At 46.9% G+C, this 16,782-nt stretch overlaps 2 protein-coding genes across 6 annotated transcripts in view; one reads left to right on the top strand and one right to left on the bottom strand.

The window, feature by feature from the left end:
* The window catches only part of SAXO5 (stabilizer of axonemal microtubules 5), a 37,569-nt gene that overhangs the window by 19,868 nt on the left and 919 nt on the right, over nucleotides 1–16,782 (bottom strand). For 4 of the 5 annotated variants that reach the window (XM_075902951.2, XM_075902952.2, XM_075902944.2 and 1 more), the window contains exons 1-2: nucleotides 7,997–8,429; nucleotides 2,833–2,934 (exon numbers count right to left, since the gene is read on the bottom strand). The gene's annotated coding sequence lies outside the window, so the exon portion shown is untranslated. Of the gene's footprint in view, nucleotides 1–2,832; nucleotides 2,935–7,996; nucleotides 8,430–16,782 lie in introns of those variants that run through there. The other variant, XM_075902949.2, reaches the window with a different exon arrangement.
* Nucleotides 944–9,689, top strand: PEX11G (peroxisomal biogenesis factor 11 gamma). Its single transcript, XM_075902941.2, has 5 exons — nucleotides 944–1,091; nucleotides 1,562–1,750; nucleotides 3,120–3,298; nucleotides 7,231–7,281; nucleotides 8,429–9,689. Exons 1-5 carry the CDS (start codon nucleotides 1,020–1,022, stop codon nucleotides 8,652–8,654), a joined length of 717 nt encoding a protein of 238 aa, XP_075759056.2. The 5' UTR covers nucleotides 944–1,019; the 3' UTR covers nucleotides 8,655–9,689.

Here is a 16,782-nt window from a genome sequence, read left to right as displayed (position 1 = left end):
ACAGAGCCCCGCTTGTGCGCCATCCAGCTATCCACTAGAATGGATTGACTTGAACGATGAGAGACTGGGAACTCTAAAAACAACCAGTAGTCCTGTGGCACCTTAGGGTACGTTTACACTGCGCGGCTATACTGGAGGTATCCCGAAATAGCTACCCCGTGTCTTAACAAGCCACCTGTTAGTTTGACATTTTTTCGAAAGAACAAGTGTGCTATTTCGGCATCCCTATCACCCTCGTCTCGCGAGGGTTACGGGCTGTCTCAAAATAGGGCGTCATTTCGAAATTTGCCGCTATGTAGACACGAAACATTTGAAAATAACCTCTTTCGAAATAGAATCGAAATAAGATACGCCATTTGCCTAGTGCAAATGGGCAGATCTTATTTTGAGTTTCGGGTGCTGTGTAGAGACGAACAAAAATATATTGTAGCGTGAGCTTCCCTGGGTAAAACCCACTTCTTCAGATGAGACTGGGGGGGAGGAGGACTGGTATGTGCACGTGCTGTTTTTCACATTGTATTTTCAATAAATGTGGGAATGGCATTTCCCCTTGAAAAAGATCCCATGTGCTTCCTATAAGCCTCACACAGGGCTGCAGAGGTTCACCCTCCATAGCTGCCCCAGGGAGCAGGGCAAGCAATGGGGGGGGGGGGGTCAGCATCCCCTGGAAGCTGATCCCAGGCACGTGGCATGCGCCCCAGCAGGTCTCACGTGGACCCGCCTCAGGGCCAGGCGCCTGTTGGGGGGGGCAGGAGCGCTACATGGCCCCGCCCACCCCCTGCTGGCGGCAGGGCTCTGAGCCGCTCGGGGTCGGGCAGCTGCGGCCTAGCTAGAGACAGAGGAACAGCTGGTCCCCATGGCGACAGCAACTTCCCCCAGCAGCCCCCGCGCCAGCCCGAGGACACACGCAAGCGGCTCGCGTGTTGCATGCTGGGATGTAGGGTCTCCGTAACGTCATCGCGCCGCTACGTGGGTCCCCCCCCCCCCGTGGCTGCGACCAGGAACCCGGAAGTGTTGCCATGGTGGCGGCTGAGGTCCCGCTCAGCAGCGTGGTCTCGGTGCTGGAGTCGTATCGGGGCCGCGACCGAGTGGTGCGGGGCTGGGGAGGAGTCCGTGGCGGCAGCGGGGATAACAGGGGAGGGAGGCGCTGTCGTGGCTCCCCCCATGGGGGGAGGGGTTCGTGGGGGGGGGGGGGGACACTGTCTCGGCTCCCGTTGGGGTGGGGTTCGTGGGGGGGGTCACTGTCTCGGCCCCCGTGGGGGTGGGGGTGGGGGGGGCAGTTCGTGGGGGGGGGGGGGGGGGGGTCACTGTCTCGGCCCCCGTGGGGGTGGGGTTCGTGGGGGGGGGATATTATCTCGGCCCCCATGGGGATGGGGCTCATGGGGGAGGGGTTCATGGGGGACATTGTCTCGGCCCCCATGGGGGAGGGGCTTATGGGGGGGTGCTGTCTCAGCCCCCCCAGGGCCAGGTGGGTTTACAGGGGGTGGCATGTGGGCGATACTGTTGCAAGTCGCTGCCACTGCTCCATGTCTTGGCTGCTTTCTCTACCTCTGCCCCTCAGATCCGCACCCTGTGCTATGGCTGCCAGCTGGCTGGGGGGGTCCTGGCCCGGAAAGGCCCCACGGAGTCAGAGATGGGCAGGAGGCTCTTGGCTGTGTCGACCCAGCTGAGTCACTGCCGGACGGTGCTGCGCCTCTTTGATGACCTTGCCATGCTCGCCTATAGCTGCCAGTATGGGCTGGGTGCCAAGGTAACCAGCCCGCTTCTGCCCCAGCCCTCAGGTATGGGTGCCTGAACCACACACCACCACAGGAGGAGCAGGCCTGTCCACCTTCTCCCCTGGTACTAAAACAGGCAGACCTGCCCCTCACTTGTAAGGATCACTTTGTAAACATAGAGCTATCTCATTAGCCATCTTCAGCGCTCTCCTTAAAACTCTTCTCTAGCATCTTCTTTGCCCTTAGCTCCTATGGGAGCATAGGCCATCAACAATTTCTTTCCAAGCCTCTCTCTTCTCTGGCATGCTGCTTACAAAACACTTGCCAGCAATTAGTTCACTGGAGAGATGAATAAGACTGGGACTCTTCAGTTTGGAAAATAGATGACTAAGGGAGGATATGATTGAGGTCTACAAAATCATGCCTAGAGTAGCGAAAGTAGATAAGGATGTGCTATTTACTCCTCATAAAAAAAAACCACCTTAGGTGTAACCAAATTAAATTAATAGGTAGCAGGTTTAAAACAAACAAAAGGAGGTACTTTTTTCATGCAACACATAGCCAACCTGTGGAACTCCTTGCTAGAAGATGTTGTGAAGGCTAAGAGGGTTCAAAAAAGAGCTAAATAAATTCATGGAGGATAGGTCCATCAATGGCTATTAGCCTGGATGTGCAGGGATGGTATCCCAAGCCTCTGTTTGCCAGAAGCTGGAAATGAGAGACAGAAGAAGGATCACTTGATTACCTGTTCTGTTCATTCCTTCTGAGGCACCTGACATTGACCACTGTCAGAAGGCAGAATACTGGGTTAGACAGTCCTTTGGTCTGACCCAGAATGGCCATTCTTATGTTCTGACACCTCTCTCTCTCATATTGACCAATGTCTCATTTTTTCCTTGTCAGCTGTCTCTAGCTAACGATGCTTATCAGAATCTTAGAATGTAAGCTCCTTGGGGCAAGCACGTTTTTGTTCTGTCTCTACAGTGCCCTCCAGAATATACATGATAACAATGGCAGCCTCCAGGGCTCTCATTCCCTAAGTTTCCCATCAGCTTAAAACATATTTTAAAAAAACAACAATAAAAATTGGGGTGAGAGCAAAAAACTTGCTGACCTTTGTGGAAGCTCCTACAGAGATGTCCCATGCTGAGTTCAACTGAGCGTCCTTACTGGATATGTATGCATCAGAAACCGTATGCAAGATCACTGCCACAAGCTGGGAATAAAATACAGGATATGTTAGTGATGTGCTTTGTTTTCATTCTCTGTCCTTAGGAAAAGGCTAAGCATCTCAGAGCTGCAAGGAAGCTGGATTAGCCACACTGTAGTGTCCAGTCTAACCTGTGATGTTTATGCAAGAAAGCAACCAGTGTTAAGTTCTTGTCTGTCTCTGTGCTACAGGAAAAAGATGCCATTGTCCGCTGGCTCTCTGTCCTCAATAACCTGGCTGATCAGCTCTACTACCCTTGTGAGCATGTAGCATGGGCTGCTGATGCTGATATTATTCGCACAAGCTCACACAAGTGGTGGACATTAAGCACAGCTTTCTGGGGGCTCTCCCTAGTCCTGGGCATCATACGGTAATGTTCACTAGATGCAGCTCTTAAAAGGGCATAAGGGGAATACTCTCTCTGCTTCTGGAGCCTGGCAGAAAGGCTTACTGGGGCCTTTCTTAGAGGCTTCTGGCTGCTCCTGGGAGCTGGGCAATGATAGCACACTGGTTTTCGATTATCTGCTAACTCCGTTGTTACTGTTCTGGAGTTCTAGCTCCTCCTGAGAATCAGAAACCTTGGCATCCATCTTCGTAAAGGACTGTAGATGTATGGATTTGTAACAGGCATCTAGAAACTAAGAGGGTGCTGAGTGATCCTAAAATACAGTGCTAAAAATGGTGCTAGCTGATAATCACCTCTAATGACTTACCAATATCCTATTACAGTATTGCTAAATAATCACAAGTCTTTTCTAGTCCCAATACAGCCCCACCCCACAGGATGAACAAATAAATATCTTCCATACCTCCACATATTCCTCCTGTAGTAGGGGAAAAGGGAAACAGAAATTTGCCAGGTTGAGCTAAAGCTGTGCCTTAAAAGATGACCTGCAAAATTGGGGGGGCGGGAAATAAATGGGACTGAGACACTTCTTTGGGGGCTGCCTTATAATGAGTGAAGTCCTCAAAGATTTTAAGTTTTCTTCATCTTCTGTTTTATACTAGAAATTCAGTTCTTGTCTGTGTTTGTGGGGTTTTTTTGGTTTGTTTTTTGTTTTAATCAAGGCTGAGCTGACACTTCTGCTGTTTCTGAAGTAAAAAAAAATAAGTAGAATTGCCCTGCCTCCTCTTCTTATAATAAAACCCTTTCAAATGGCTTTCTTTTTTCTCTGACACCTAAAGGGCGCACATCCTTCCAGCCACATCCAGTTTGTAGTCACCTTTAAGTGAGCTGTTTCATAGTTATACTGTTTCTCCCATCTAATGAAGCAGCAAATGTGGAAAACAGTTCAGTTTCCAACATGAACAAATGAGGCCAACTGGGAAAATAAGGAAATCCTGAAGTTAGAGCCTGCCCTTCTGTTAGCCAGATGTTTAGCTTGTGAAAACAATTCAGTTATAAAACAAATTGAATTCTTACTCTAAAATTTTCTCAAGCTAGTTTTGCCCCATTTTCCTTTTTTCTTCCTGCTTTAAGTGAATCCTCTGTGTTTAAGAATGAGTTAACTTTCTGCTGTCACCACTTAAGAAAGTGTTCTTGGTGTCATGGATAGTTCTTTAAAAACATCTGTTTTAATGTGTAACAGCAGTCAAAGAAGATTGCAGAATGTTTAGGAGCCATTAGGAAAGGGGTAGATAATAAGATGGAAACTATAATTCCGCTTAATAAATCCATGGTACACCTGCATCCTGAATACTATATGCAGATCTGGTCGCCCCATTTCCAAAAAATACATATTACAATTAGAAAAAGTACAGGGATGGGCATCAGAAATTATTAAGGGTATGAAACAGCTTCCCTATGAGGAAAGATTAAAAAGACTGGGACTGTTCAGCTTGGAAGAGACAACAAAATAGGGATGCTAAATATAATCAACTAATCAATTAGTGGACAAGCAGGGGACCAGCAGTGGGGTTTGCTCCTGGTCCTGGCAGCTAACCCTGCTGTGGCTATGCCAAAGGCTCTTAATACTTTTAAAGAGCTAAAGGGCAGCAGGAGGGAACTGGCGTGAATTGGGAATCAGCTGGCCCAGCTCACGCTGGGTCCCCACCACTGCACTTCTGATTTTTAAATGTATTCAGTGCCTAACTCTTAATACATTTTAAAAGAAGAGTCACAGCATCTGGGACTGTGTGTGAGTCAGGAATCAGCTGATTCCCAACTCGCACCCGGTCCCTGCTACTCCCTTTTGCGGAGATGGGGCTGGGGGGAACTGGCTTTTAAGCCAGCTCCCCCCAGCACCGACTCTTGCTCGGCAGCAAGGCAGGGGGGAAGCAACTAGTTGAGGAACTAGACAACTAGTCACTTCTATCCCTACAACAGAGGGGGGATATGATAGAGGTCTATCACATTGTGAATGGTGTAGGAAAAGTACACAAGGAAATGTTATTTAGCCCACACATAACACATATGCTAGTCACCCTCAGTAAAATTAATAAGTTGATAGTTTAAAACAAACAGCAAGAAGTACTTCTTCATACAATACTAGGTTTGCCAATTTTGGTTGGACTTATTTGTGGAGGTTTCATTACATGACAGTCCTGGGGAGTTGGCAACCCTTTGTAATGCAGAGCCAACCTGTTGCCAGCAAATGATGTGAAGGCCAAGAATATAACAATCTAAAAAAATTAGATAACATCATGGAGTATGGTCCATCAGTGGTTATTAGCCAATATAGCTAGGGAATGCAGGCCCATGCTCTGAGTGTCCCAATACCTCTGTTAGAAGCAGGAAGTGGGTGACAGCGAATGGATCACTCCATAACTTGCCTTGTTCTGTTCACTCCTTCTGGAGCATCTGACACCAGCCACTGGCTAATTCTAGGATACTGGGCAAGATGACCCATTGATCTGACATAGTATGGCTGTAATAATCGTCTTGTATCTAGTGAAATCAAACTTTCCCCATTATTCTCCTTCCCCCATGGAGAAGGAAAGACTTCTGTTGTTATAGTCAGGGTCTGAATCCCTAATACTTACCCATCAAACCCTCATCTAAGATGGAGCTACATTAATCTGTATAATTTTAAAAAGGTATTTTTTATAAAGATGGAGTGATTAGCTCGAACATTACTCCAACACCTTTCTTCATATAGAAGCCACCTCAAAATCTCTCCTCTGTCGGGTTAGGGTTGGGGCTCTGTAGGGACCAGGCAATTGTTTTCACTGCATGAGAGAGGTTTTTTTTACTGTCCCTCGCCATATGTGTTACATTATTTAGAAGACTAAAGTTTGGATAAATGTAGAGAAATTTGTATCAAGCTACAGTTCAGAGTTCGGTCTTGATCACACTGGCAAGAAAGAATTTGAGCTCTGTAGGAGAAAGAAAGAGCCTGAATCACGGGCCTGGTGCTTGAATCAAAGTAAGTAAGAGTTATACTCTGAGTAAGAGACAGGCCGTGTCAAAAGCAAATGTTTGCCTGCAAGTCAGTGTCTCCCAGCACTAGAACTGCTAGCAGGGATAGAAGCATGTGAACTATGTAAATACATGCCACCAGGACAGTACAGGGACACCCAGCCGAATACATGATAAAATAGTTGGAAACGACAAGAGTGTAAGCATAACAATGGGCAGAGAATGCTTTGGAGGAAAGTACAGGGGACGTTACAAATGTGTCATTAGTGCACAGGATGATACGTACGATGTGTATCATAGATTGTTCATCTCTGTCCATAAATTTAGGGTACCTCGAATTAATTATTTGGCCAGCCTTGGGGCGATAATTAAATCCATACTATCGACTGAGCCGGGTCTGTTGTTCCAGGTACAACAACGTACGGGTTCGCAGGCCATCTGGTTACCAACACCTATTAATATACTTCATTCAACAATAAACCTGACTCGGGTGTCTTCGTATCTTATCTGAATCTGTGGTCTTTGGGGGCTCTCATGAAGTCTATTATGCTAGCTATCTGCGCAGAGCTGGCATGCTATCCTGAGGGAGCATACGAAAATGCACGCAGCCAAATGTTTATCATCATAGGATGTCACACCAGTGAATCCTGAATTTACTGTATCGCTGTCCTGAACTACTACAAGCTCTAGAGAAGGAGAGCACCATACCACTTCCAATCTAGTTTAGGATGAAACCTTGTAGCTTTTCATGGTTGTGGAACTGTGTTTTTCCATCCCTGTAGGCAATAAAACCTGTTATAACAAGGATGCTCTTACCCATGGCAAAGTCCAGTGCTAGCATTTGGTGGTTCTTAGAAAAAGATGGGCATTCAGGAGAGAGGGTGTCAGAGTCTTTCTTGGTCACAGACAGGTTGGACTCTTATCGTCATCTGTTTTGTTTTCAGGTCTCTCAGAATTCTGTTTCAGCGAAGAAGAAAGCTGAGAAAGCGTACTGGGTATGATTTCTGTCCTATGTAATATTGTTTTAACACATACTGCGTCTGAAGTAGTTCATCTGGGAGTGACATTATTTATTACAGGGATGTAAAAATGCATTTGAAAATGCAGCCATGTAACCATAAAAATCTTAGCGGTTACGCGTGCTTGGGGCTGCCCAAGCAAAGCTTCCCTGGGCATGGGACCAGAGCTGCTTTGTTGTGGGCTCTGCAGCTGGCTTCCCGGGAGCCAGCTTGTAACCTGGGGAGGAGGGTGGGTTGGCTGTGCCCACCACAGAGGGTGCTGCTCTGGTGGGCCATGTGGGGCTGGAGCAGCCCCCAGCCCAAGGCGGGCAGGAAGGTATTCCAGCCCTTACTGGTTAACCAGAACCAGGAAGCCTCACCCGTTACAGGTGAGACTTACTGGTTAACTGATTAACCTTTTACATCCCTAATTTATTACTTATCAATCTCAAAAGTGGAAGCCTATACACAGAAACTTGGTTATTGATAATTGATCAGATAACATTTCCTGAGAAGTTGCTTCTCAGTCTCTGTGACTATATTTATGCCCAGTACACTTTAGTGTTTCCTAAATCCTGCTGATCTCTAGTCTCATGGGCTTCCCAAATGTAAATGTGAATCAGGAGAACAGACACAGCTATTGCTGTGGATCCCAAATGAGCTAGAATCAATCTCCTTATGACATATCTGATACTCTTAAGTAATGCTATACCTTTGAGGTTAGTAAGATATAGGGCCAAAGTAGATGTCCTTGCGATGAAAGAGCAGATGCTCACATTGCAGAGGTGAGGTGAGGTAGAGGTAATACACATCACTCTGATTCAGTGTTACAAGACTGGAGAATAACTGCTCCAAGCAAACAGACATTGAATTCTCAGAGAAAAGAACAGGCCGTTTGAACTGTTCTTCAGCAAAAAACTTCCAGGATTTGTTGCAATAATTTTGAATCTGTCGGGCTGATGGTGCAAGGCATGGCCAATGATAGACTTACAGATGTAACCACATCCTCCTGTCCATGATTGAATCATTTGTTTCAATACTTTTTTCTCTCTGAAAGTCATTGCACATTCCATGGGTATTTCAGGTATGTGACCCTAGTGGCAGACTGGAGGATGGATAAGTTTCTGCCTCTTTCTCTCCACAGTGAGTCCTCGGAGCAAAGTCAAAAGGAAATGGATGCCCAAGTGAAATGTGAAGTCTTGAGCATCCTCAGCAGCGTGGCAGATCTCTCCAATGCTGTCCACTGGTTGCCTCCAGGATTTCTTTGGGCTGGACAGTTTCCTCCATGGCTAGTGGGTCTCATGGGGACTATATCGTCTCTGATTGGTGTCTACCAAACATCCGTAGGGGCAGGTTCTGGGGCTGTGTGACCCATGGTTTCAGCTTCAGAAGGCTAAGTATTTTGTGGGTAGAGTCTGAATGCTTCCAGTTATGGATCAGTGTGGCTCAGTCCAACCTGTAATTAGAATGTGATTAGAGGGGCTCTTAATGTAATCAGTTAAGATTAATGTTTTTATGACTTCCTCATCAGAGCAAACATTTTTAACTGTATCCTCTGTGTAAGGAGAAATTGCAGCTGTGATTGCTATGAGGGCAGATGAAATGGTGATTACCATTCAGAGCAAATGGCTTTGAGGTTTTCCAAAAGATGGGAAAAATTGAATTAGGGACAGCAAGTGGCGTCTCATTTTGTCCCCACAGCCACATCCCTGTTGTCTTGAACATGAGACAAGTCTGGAAACTCACTATGGGGTGGGGAACTGGACATAGTTATTGCTTGTGAAGCTCAAAAGAGAGAATCTACAAGCCTTAGATCCAGCTCACCCTCTTTCTCTGATCTGATTACGCATTCCTGTGAGATGCCAGGAAGCTGTAAAGGAGCATGCCAGATACCTATCAGTTTCCAAATTGCCTTTTCCAGTGCCGCCACAGTAAGGGGCACCTGCTCTGAATTGGGTTTTGTTTGCTTGTCCTCTGTCTATGGAAGTTTCTCTCCTGTAAAAAAAACAAAACAAAAAAAACCCCTGGTCCTAGTCCCCCCAGATCAGAGTTGCTAGCTACAAAATAGAAGCAGGTGTTTAAAGGGTCTGTTTTTGTGACAGTCTCTAGACGGCTCTTTATGGAGCCATGGTAGAAATGGAGACTTTTGTGTGTATTTGGTCAAGTCCATTTTACCTTCAGATGGTGGCACATGGAACATCAGCTGGAGGACGGAGTTTTGCTCTTCTGTCAAGGTCTGTCTCAACCTGATGACTTTCTTTTAAAAACATGATCAAATACATTTTAATAGCCTTTTAATGGCTCAATTGAATGAATGCGAAGATCAGAGCTTGCACCAGAGATTCGTTTTATAATTATTTCCCTGGCAGAGCCAATAATAAAGGAAGTAAGCACTTTGACCAGTAGCCTGAGGACGTGATCGTTATTGTTCAGAGCTAGAGAAAAACATTTCTAATCTCGCTTTTGCTGGTTTCAAGCTGCTCCAAAATACCTTGGGTGGAGCTGTACTGTGTTAGCTAAACCTGCCTAAGGACAGGTGCAGCCTATCCCTTATCTAACCTTCCATCACCTCTATGCTGAGAGAGAGATCTTTCGGGGTGTGCTGCACACCTGCTAGTTCTGCGGGGTGCTTACCCTCCTATGTAGTACATTAACAGAATATCAATAAAGTGCACATTAAATGTATTTAAAAACTGGCTGATAGATCTCAGCATAATTAATGGGAAATCCTTATCCATGGGGGAATTTCCATTGGAGCTCACCCAAAGCAATTCAACAGTTTTGTGTGTCAGCTGGAAGTAAATATAAAATCAGTGCAGACGACACAAAGGGTAGCGTAGTGATAAAAAATTCTGAGAATGGGGCACTCACATGGAATGATAAACTGGGCCCAGTCACACAAAATGCATACACATCTCAAAAAAAGGAATGCCGGCCATACTTGCAGACTGGACTGAAGTCTGGAAAGCAATGGCTCTGAAAGAGATTCGGGGGTCATTTTAGGCAAGCAACTGAATCTGAGCTCCCAGGTCAAAGCTGTGTCAAAATGGTCTAATGTGGTCCTTGGATGGGTAAACAAGGGAGTAGTGTGTACCCAAGATTTTTTATCTCCATGTACAGCTCTGATAAGACCAATACTAGTCCACTTCTAGCATCAATATTTTAAAACCTGGCAAGGGTGCAGAAAAGAGCCACAGCATCGAAATGGGTGCTGGAACAAATGCTGTAGAGAGAAAGAAAGAATTCAATACGTTATTGAAAAGAAGCCCGAGAGGTGACTTGATTACAGTCTACTTCACATGGGCTGTGTCTAGATTGGCCACTTTTTCCGGAAAAGCAACTGCTTTTCCGGAAAAACTTGCCAGATGTCTACACTGGCTGCTTGACTTTCCGCAAAAGCACTGACGATCTCATGTAAGATTGTCAGTGCTTTTGCGGAAATACTGTGCTGCTCCCGTTCGGGCAAAAGTCTTTTTCCGAAAAACTTTTGCACAAAAGGGCCAGTGTAGACAGCAGAGATTTGTTTTCCGCAAAAAAGCCCCGATCGCGAAAAAGGCGATCGGGGCTTTTTTGCGGAAAAGCGTGTCTAGATTGGCCACGGACGCTTTTCCGCAAAAAGTGCTTTTGCGGAAAAGTGTCCTGCCAGTCTAGATGCGCCTTTCTGAAAATGCTTTTAATGGAAAACTTTTCCGTTAAAAGGATTTCTGGAAAATCATGCCAGTGTAGATGTAGCCTAGGAGAAAATACCAGACATGAAAGCAGTGGTGGGCAACCTATGGCCCCTGAGCCACATGTGGCCCATCGAGGTTCTATGTGTAAGCCACGAGACAATTTATTTACCATTGCCCACGTGCAGGATTACCAGATTCCACTGTCAAGTATCAGAGGGGTAGCTGTGTTAGTCTGAATCTGCAGAAGCGACGAGGAGTTCTGTGGCACCTTAGAGCAGTGGTCCCCAACCTTTCAAGGTTGTCAGGCGCCAGGGGGCGTGGCTGTTCGCCCGCCGGGCGCCAGGGGGCGGGGACACTTGCGCCCCGGGTGCGGCCCCCCCCATAGCTGCATGCCCGGGGGCGGCTCCCCCCCCCATAGCTGCATGCCCGGGGCCGGCGCTCCCCCCGCCAAGCGCCGCGCGCCCGGGGCCGGCGCTCCCCCCGCCCTGCGCCGCGCGCCCGGGGCCGGCGCTCCCCCCGCCCTGCGCCGCGCGCCCGGGGCCGGCGCTCCCCCCGCCCTGCGCCGCGCGCCCGGGGCCGGCGCTCCCCCTGCCATGCGCCCGGGGCCAGGCCAGCCCTGAGCACCTGGCGGGCGCATGGAAATGCCCCCGCGGCGCCATGGCGCCCGCGGGCACTGTATTGGGGACCACGGCCTTAGAGACTAACATTTATTGAGGCATAAGCTTTTGTGGGCGAAGACCCACTTCATCAGATGTGTGGTCTTTGCCCGTGAAAGCTTATGCTCCAATAAATCTGTTAGTCTATAAGGTGCCACAGGACTCCTCGTCGCTTTTGCAGATTCCGCTGGTTTCTGTCCATGTAGTTTTTTTCCAACCAGTATTATTAAAGTGACACACACATAAAGCAAAGGCATGTGAAGTGAGGGGCCCGCTGATTGCACACAGTATTGACTGAGAGCTGTGTGCTCTCTCTGCACCTAATCAAAGCACTGCTACAGTTCAGTTGGCACCCCCTGCAAATTCTAGGTACACAAGTGCAGTTAGCAAAACTACCCTATCTTACTAGCCTAGGCTGCCCAGCACTGCACTAAAGACTCTTTAGCGAAGCAAGGCAGAACAAGAACCAATGCTTGAAAGCTGAAGCCAGACAAATTCAAATTTAAAATTAGAAATAAGGAATGATTAACCATTGGAACAGGCTATCAAGGGAAGTGGTGGGTTCTACATGACTAGCTGTCTTCAGAGCAACACTGGTTGCCTTTCTGAACGTTATGCCCAGATAGCTGACTTGTCACAAACCAGTTCTAAAGACATATACACAGAGAGGCATTGGAATTACAATTCATTCACAAATTCAATTCTCACACTGATAACCTCCTCAATCGAGATAAAGAATGGCTGGGACATTATCAACCTAACATTCAATGAAGGTGCCAACAGCTCTTTGTCTGTGTAGAGTCTTGCGTTAGTACCCTTCCTATCTAATTGCAATCCTATGATCCTTATCTGCTTCGTTTAACTATCCACTCTTTACGTGCTTATAGGTTACCAGTTCTGCCTACTTGTTTTTCCCTTTGATATTTTCATGCCCGCTGCTCCTTGTTTCCGGCCTCCTTTTTTTTTCCTTCCCCCCTCTCCCTTCTCCCCTATTTATTTTGGGTCTGCACATCCATCAGATGGTCTCCGGTCATCTGAAGAAGTGGGCTGTGCCCACAAAAGCTCATGATATCATCTACATGTTTTGTTAGTCTATAAAGTGCTACCAGACCATTTGGTGTTTTGAAAACTATGAGTTAGCGAAACATGTTACTGGGCTCAGCACAGGGAAACTGGGTGAAATTTGACAGTGTGATATCCAGGAGTGCAGACTAGTAACACACAGATGCCACTATCATATACCAGCCTTCCAAAGAAATTCGCCTCCAGGGTTACATTTTCGGCATGATTGCTTATCAGGCTCAGCCTGCTGCCGTGTGATGACGGGCAGGAAGGAAGCACATTTCTGGACTTGGCTCAACACTTGCTGTCCCTGACTGACATGAAACAAAGCCTCCGGTCAAGATGCCAAACTGCAGCGCATCAGCAAAGGAAGCACAAGAGCTTTGCCTGGACGAGGCTTTTTTTCCTTCCCCTGCCTGCATCGCTGGTGTCAGACCTTCCAGTGCACTCAAGCTGTGCACTGTGGGCCAGCATTGTTGCCTTGAGATGAGGGAGGGGAAGGTGGCACCCTCTATACTTGGCTGCAGGTGCTGGACAATCACATCAGCGCTTACTCTGTTACGATAAGATTGGCCAATTTATACCATTCATGAGAATATTTTCCTGCTGCTTTCTTGTGGACATGATTGCTGTGTCCAGCAGGGGGCAGGAACACAATGACACACATGGCCCCACAGTATGCTAATATCTTTATGGCTGACCTAGAACAACGTTTCCTCAACTCCCGTCCCCTTTTACCCCTTCTCTACTTACGCTACATCGATGACATCTTTATGATCTGGACGCATGACCAAGAAACACTGGAGACATTCCACAGAGATTTTAACAACCTACACCCCACCATCAATCTCAGCCTGGACCATTCTACATGAGAGATCCATTTCCTGGACACCACAGTACAAATCAGCAATGGAAAATTAGACACCACTCTCTACAGAAAACCCACTAACTCATATAGTTACCTACATGCTTCCAGCTCCCATCCAGCACACACCATACGATCCATCGTCTATAGCCAAGCCCTTCGATACAACCGCATCTGCTCTAATCCCACTGACAGAGACCAGAAACTTCAGGATCTCTACCAAGCATTTATAAACCTCAACTACTCACCCGGAGAAATAAAAAAGCAAATTGAAAGAGCCAGACGAATACCTAGAAACCATCTACTTCAAGACAGACCCAAGAAAACCAACAATAGAACACCACAGCCCCCAACTTAAACCTGTCCAACACATTATCAATAAACTACAGCCTATACTGGAACAGGATACTAAACTCCAAGGCTACATCTAGATTGCATCCCTTTTTCGGAAAAGGGATGCAAATTAGACGTATCGCAATTGCTAATGAAGCGGGGATTTAAATCTCCCCTGCTTCATTAGCATAAAAATGGCTGCTGCTTTTTTTCGTCTCTGGGAGACAGACCCATAGTCTCCTATAGACAACCACCTAACCTCAAGATGATTCTTACCAACAACCACAGGACATACCACACTACCACCAACCCTGGTACCTTCCCTTGCAACAAACCCTGTTGCCAACTTTGTCCACATATTCACTCTGCTGATACCATTTTTGGACCTAACCAAGTGAGTTATAAGATCAAGAACACATATTCCTGCTCATCCAGAAATATAATTTATGCTATCATGTGCCGAAAGTGTCCATCTGCTATGTACATTGGACAAACGTCTCAGACACTTCGCCAAAGGATCAATGCCCACAAAACAGATATTAGACAGGATCACAAAGAAAAAGTTTCTTGCCATTTCAACCAGAAAGGACATTGTCTCAACGACTTGATTACCTGCATCCTGCTTCAAAGACCTTTTAAGACTACACTGGAAAGAGAATCCTCTGAACTGTCATTCATGCTTAAATTGGACACTTTACGCCTAAGTTTGAACAAAGACTTTAATTATCTTACCCATTACAAAGATAGCTTCCCCAATTATCACCTCTAATATCATTAGCTCACAGACTTTTACCTCCCCCCCATAGCCCTTCTGTTCTGAAATTTGATTTGTCCTTTTCATATGTGTTCATTTTTTTAATTGTATCCTTTGGTATATAGGGTTGCGACAATTTTCTTCCACTATTTGATCTGAGGAAGTGGGTCTGGCCCACGAAAGCTCATCACCTAATAAACCATCTTGTTAGTCTTTAAAGTGCTACATAGTCCTGTTTTTTGTTTCAGTTACACCAGACTAACACAGATACATTTCTATCACTATTCTTCAATGTCTCACTATAGCACTGAGACAAAAGGAAAAACTGTGTAGCACTCTAAAGACAAACAAGATGGTTTAATAGGTGATGAGCTTTTGTGGGCCAGACCCACTTCCTCAGCTCATATTCTGCAAGAGAATCGGTATGACCATATATACCAGAGGAATACAATGAAAAAAATGTATTCCTTTGGTATATATGATCATGCCAATTCTCTTCCAGAATATGATCCGAGGAAGTGGGTCTGGCCCACGAAAGCTCATCACCTATTAAACCATCTTGTTAGTCTTTAAAGTGCTACATAGTTTTTTCCTTTTGTTTTAGCAAGAGCAGACTAACACGGCTACATCTCTGTCACTATAGCACTGAGCTGAGGGGAGAGCAGATTAGACATGCTTGAAACTAGTTTGGTTTGGGTGTCTGGAGTCCTGATACGGAGCCGTCCTGAAATTGTAAAGTCTACTCTCCGAATTAGTTTTGGCCCCAATGCCATCTGCTTCACCAGCAAGTGAAATTGCAGGCAGCTGGTGCTTGCTCCAGCTAACGTTCTCTAAGGATGCTCCCGTGAGTTATTTGAACTGACTGCCCAATGTCTTTCTCCATCATAGAAAGAGCCTGAGAAACAGTATCCGCTTTCCCTTTCTGCAACAGCCATGGGGACTTTGTGCCCAATTAGCCTGTGTTCTACTGCATTACAGGAAAGCTGGGCATGTTTGCAGCGTCTGCGAGCTATTAGCTGGAAGGGCTGGGTCAGCCGCTCTGATCCATACATTGCATTGCTGAGCATGATGGCTCAGCACCATGACTCCTGTGTTTATGGACCTTTATCAGTGCGGCCTAGTGAACATCAAAGCAGCATCTCTGCTCACGGAGGAAAGCCCTGTCGATAAACACTCCGCACAGCAAGGTAACAACTTCCTGCTCTGAAACCGCAAGTGGAAGGGGGTCAGAGGCCATGCAGCTTTCAGGTATTGTCTTCAAGCCTGGGGTTCATGAGTCCGTTTGTGGCTCCGTTAGAGCTGTAGTGACACAGTGCTTGCCAGGGTGTGGCTCTCAAAGCACTTCCCCAAGATGAGGTGAATGTATTGTGTGTCCCCAGTTTCCAGATGGTGAGCCATATTATTTCCTTTACCTGTAAGGTAGTGTTGCACTGCAAAATAGTCTAGAGGGAGTGCAGTTTCACATCCGTACAATATGTGCCCATGACAGTGGCTGGTACACTTCAGTAGAAGTGCCTTGGTCAGGCCTGTTGGCAGACTCTGAGGGTGAAAAACCCACTAGTCTGTGTTTAGGGTACAGCTGCAAGGCAAAGGCCTGACAGCAGATGTCGCAGCACTTGGAGCTACAGACACAAACTCACACTCCAGCAGTAAAAGACAGCCGTATAGACGTTTTGGCTTGGGGTAGACCTCCAGCACTCAAGACCTGGGTCTCAGAGCCAACGCTGCAGCTCTCACTGGAACATTTAGTGGTAGAGCACACGCCTCTGGCTGTAGATCAGGGCGGTGAGGCCTGTTCCTGCGGGTTTGGGGTTTTTTTTTTTCATGCACTGTAGCTGTCGCTGAGCCAAGACTGTTAGTGTGTGGCTTGAAAGGGCTCCAAGCTTTTGGCTACATGTTTACTTAAAAGTTTGCTGCTGGGGAGACAGGCCGTTCCTGCTTCAAGAGCAAAGCGGGGGGCACCCAATGGAAATGGTAGAGGCTTAAGAGACTGCAGGAACAGCCTTTGCTCCTGCCCTTCCTCTCAGCTGTGAGGCCTGGGCAGAGCACATGGGCAGACCTCTGCAGGGAGGGTGCAGGCTGGCTGCGGGTGACATGGCTAGGATGCAACCCCCATGCCTGGGCTAGGCTGGCTTTTAGCAAGTCACCCCGGCCACA

The sequence above is a fragment of the Pelodiscus sinensis genome, chromosome 32 (genome assembly GCF_052426305.1).
Source record: "Pelodiscus sinensis isolate ZL-2025 chromosome 32, ASM5242630v1, whole genome shotgun sequence".
Classification (NCBI taxonomy): Eukaryota; Metazoa; Chordata; order Testudines; family Trionychidae; genus Pelodiscus; species Pelodiscus sinensis.
This window is presented reverse-complemented; position numbering and strand designations above follow the sequence as displayed.

Bases quoted from the DNA above. Each gene is read 5' to 3' on its own strand.
- PEX11G (XM_075902941.2), top strand. From the start codon at position 1,020: ATGGTGGCGGCTGAGGTCCCGCTCAGCAGCGTGGTCTCGGTGCTGGAG. The intron at 1,751-3,119 runs GTAACCAGCCCG...TCTGTGCTACAG, and splicing joins AGTATGGGCTGGGTGCCAAG to GAAAAAGATGCCATTGTCCG. The intron at 3,299-7,230 runs GTAATGTTCACT...TTTTGTTTTCAG, and splicing joins CTAGTCCTGGGCATCATACG to GTCTCTCAGAATTCTGTTTC.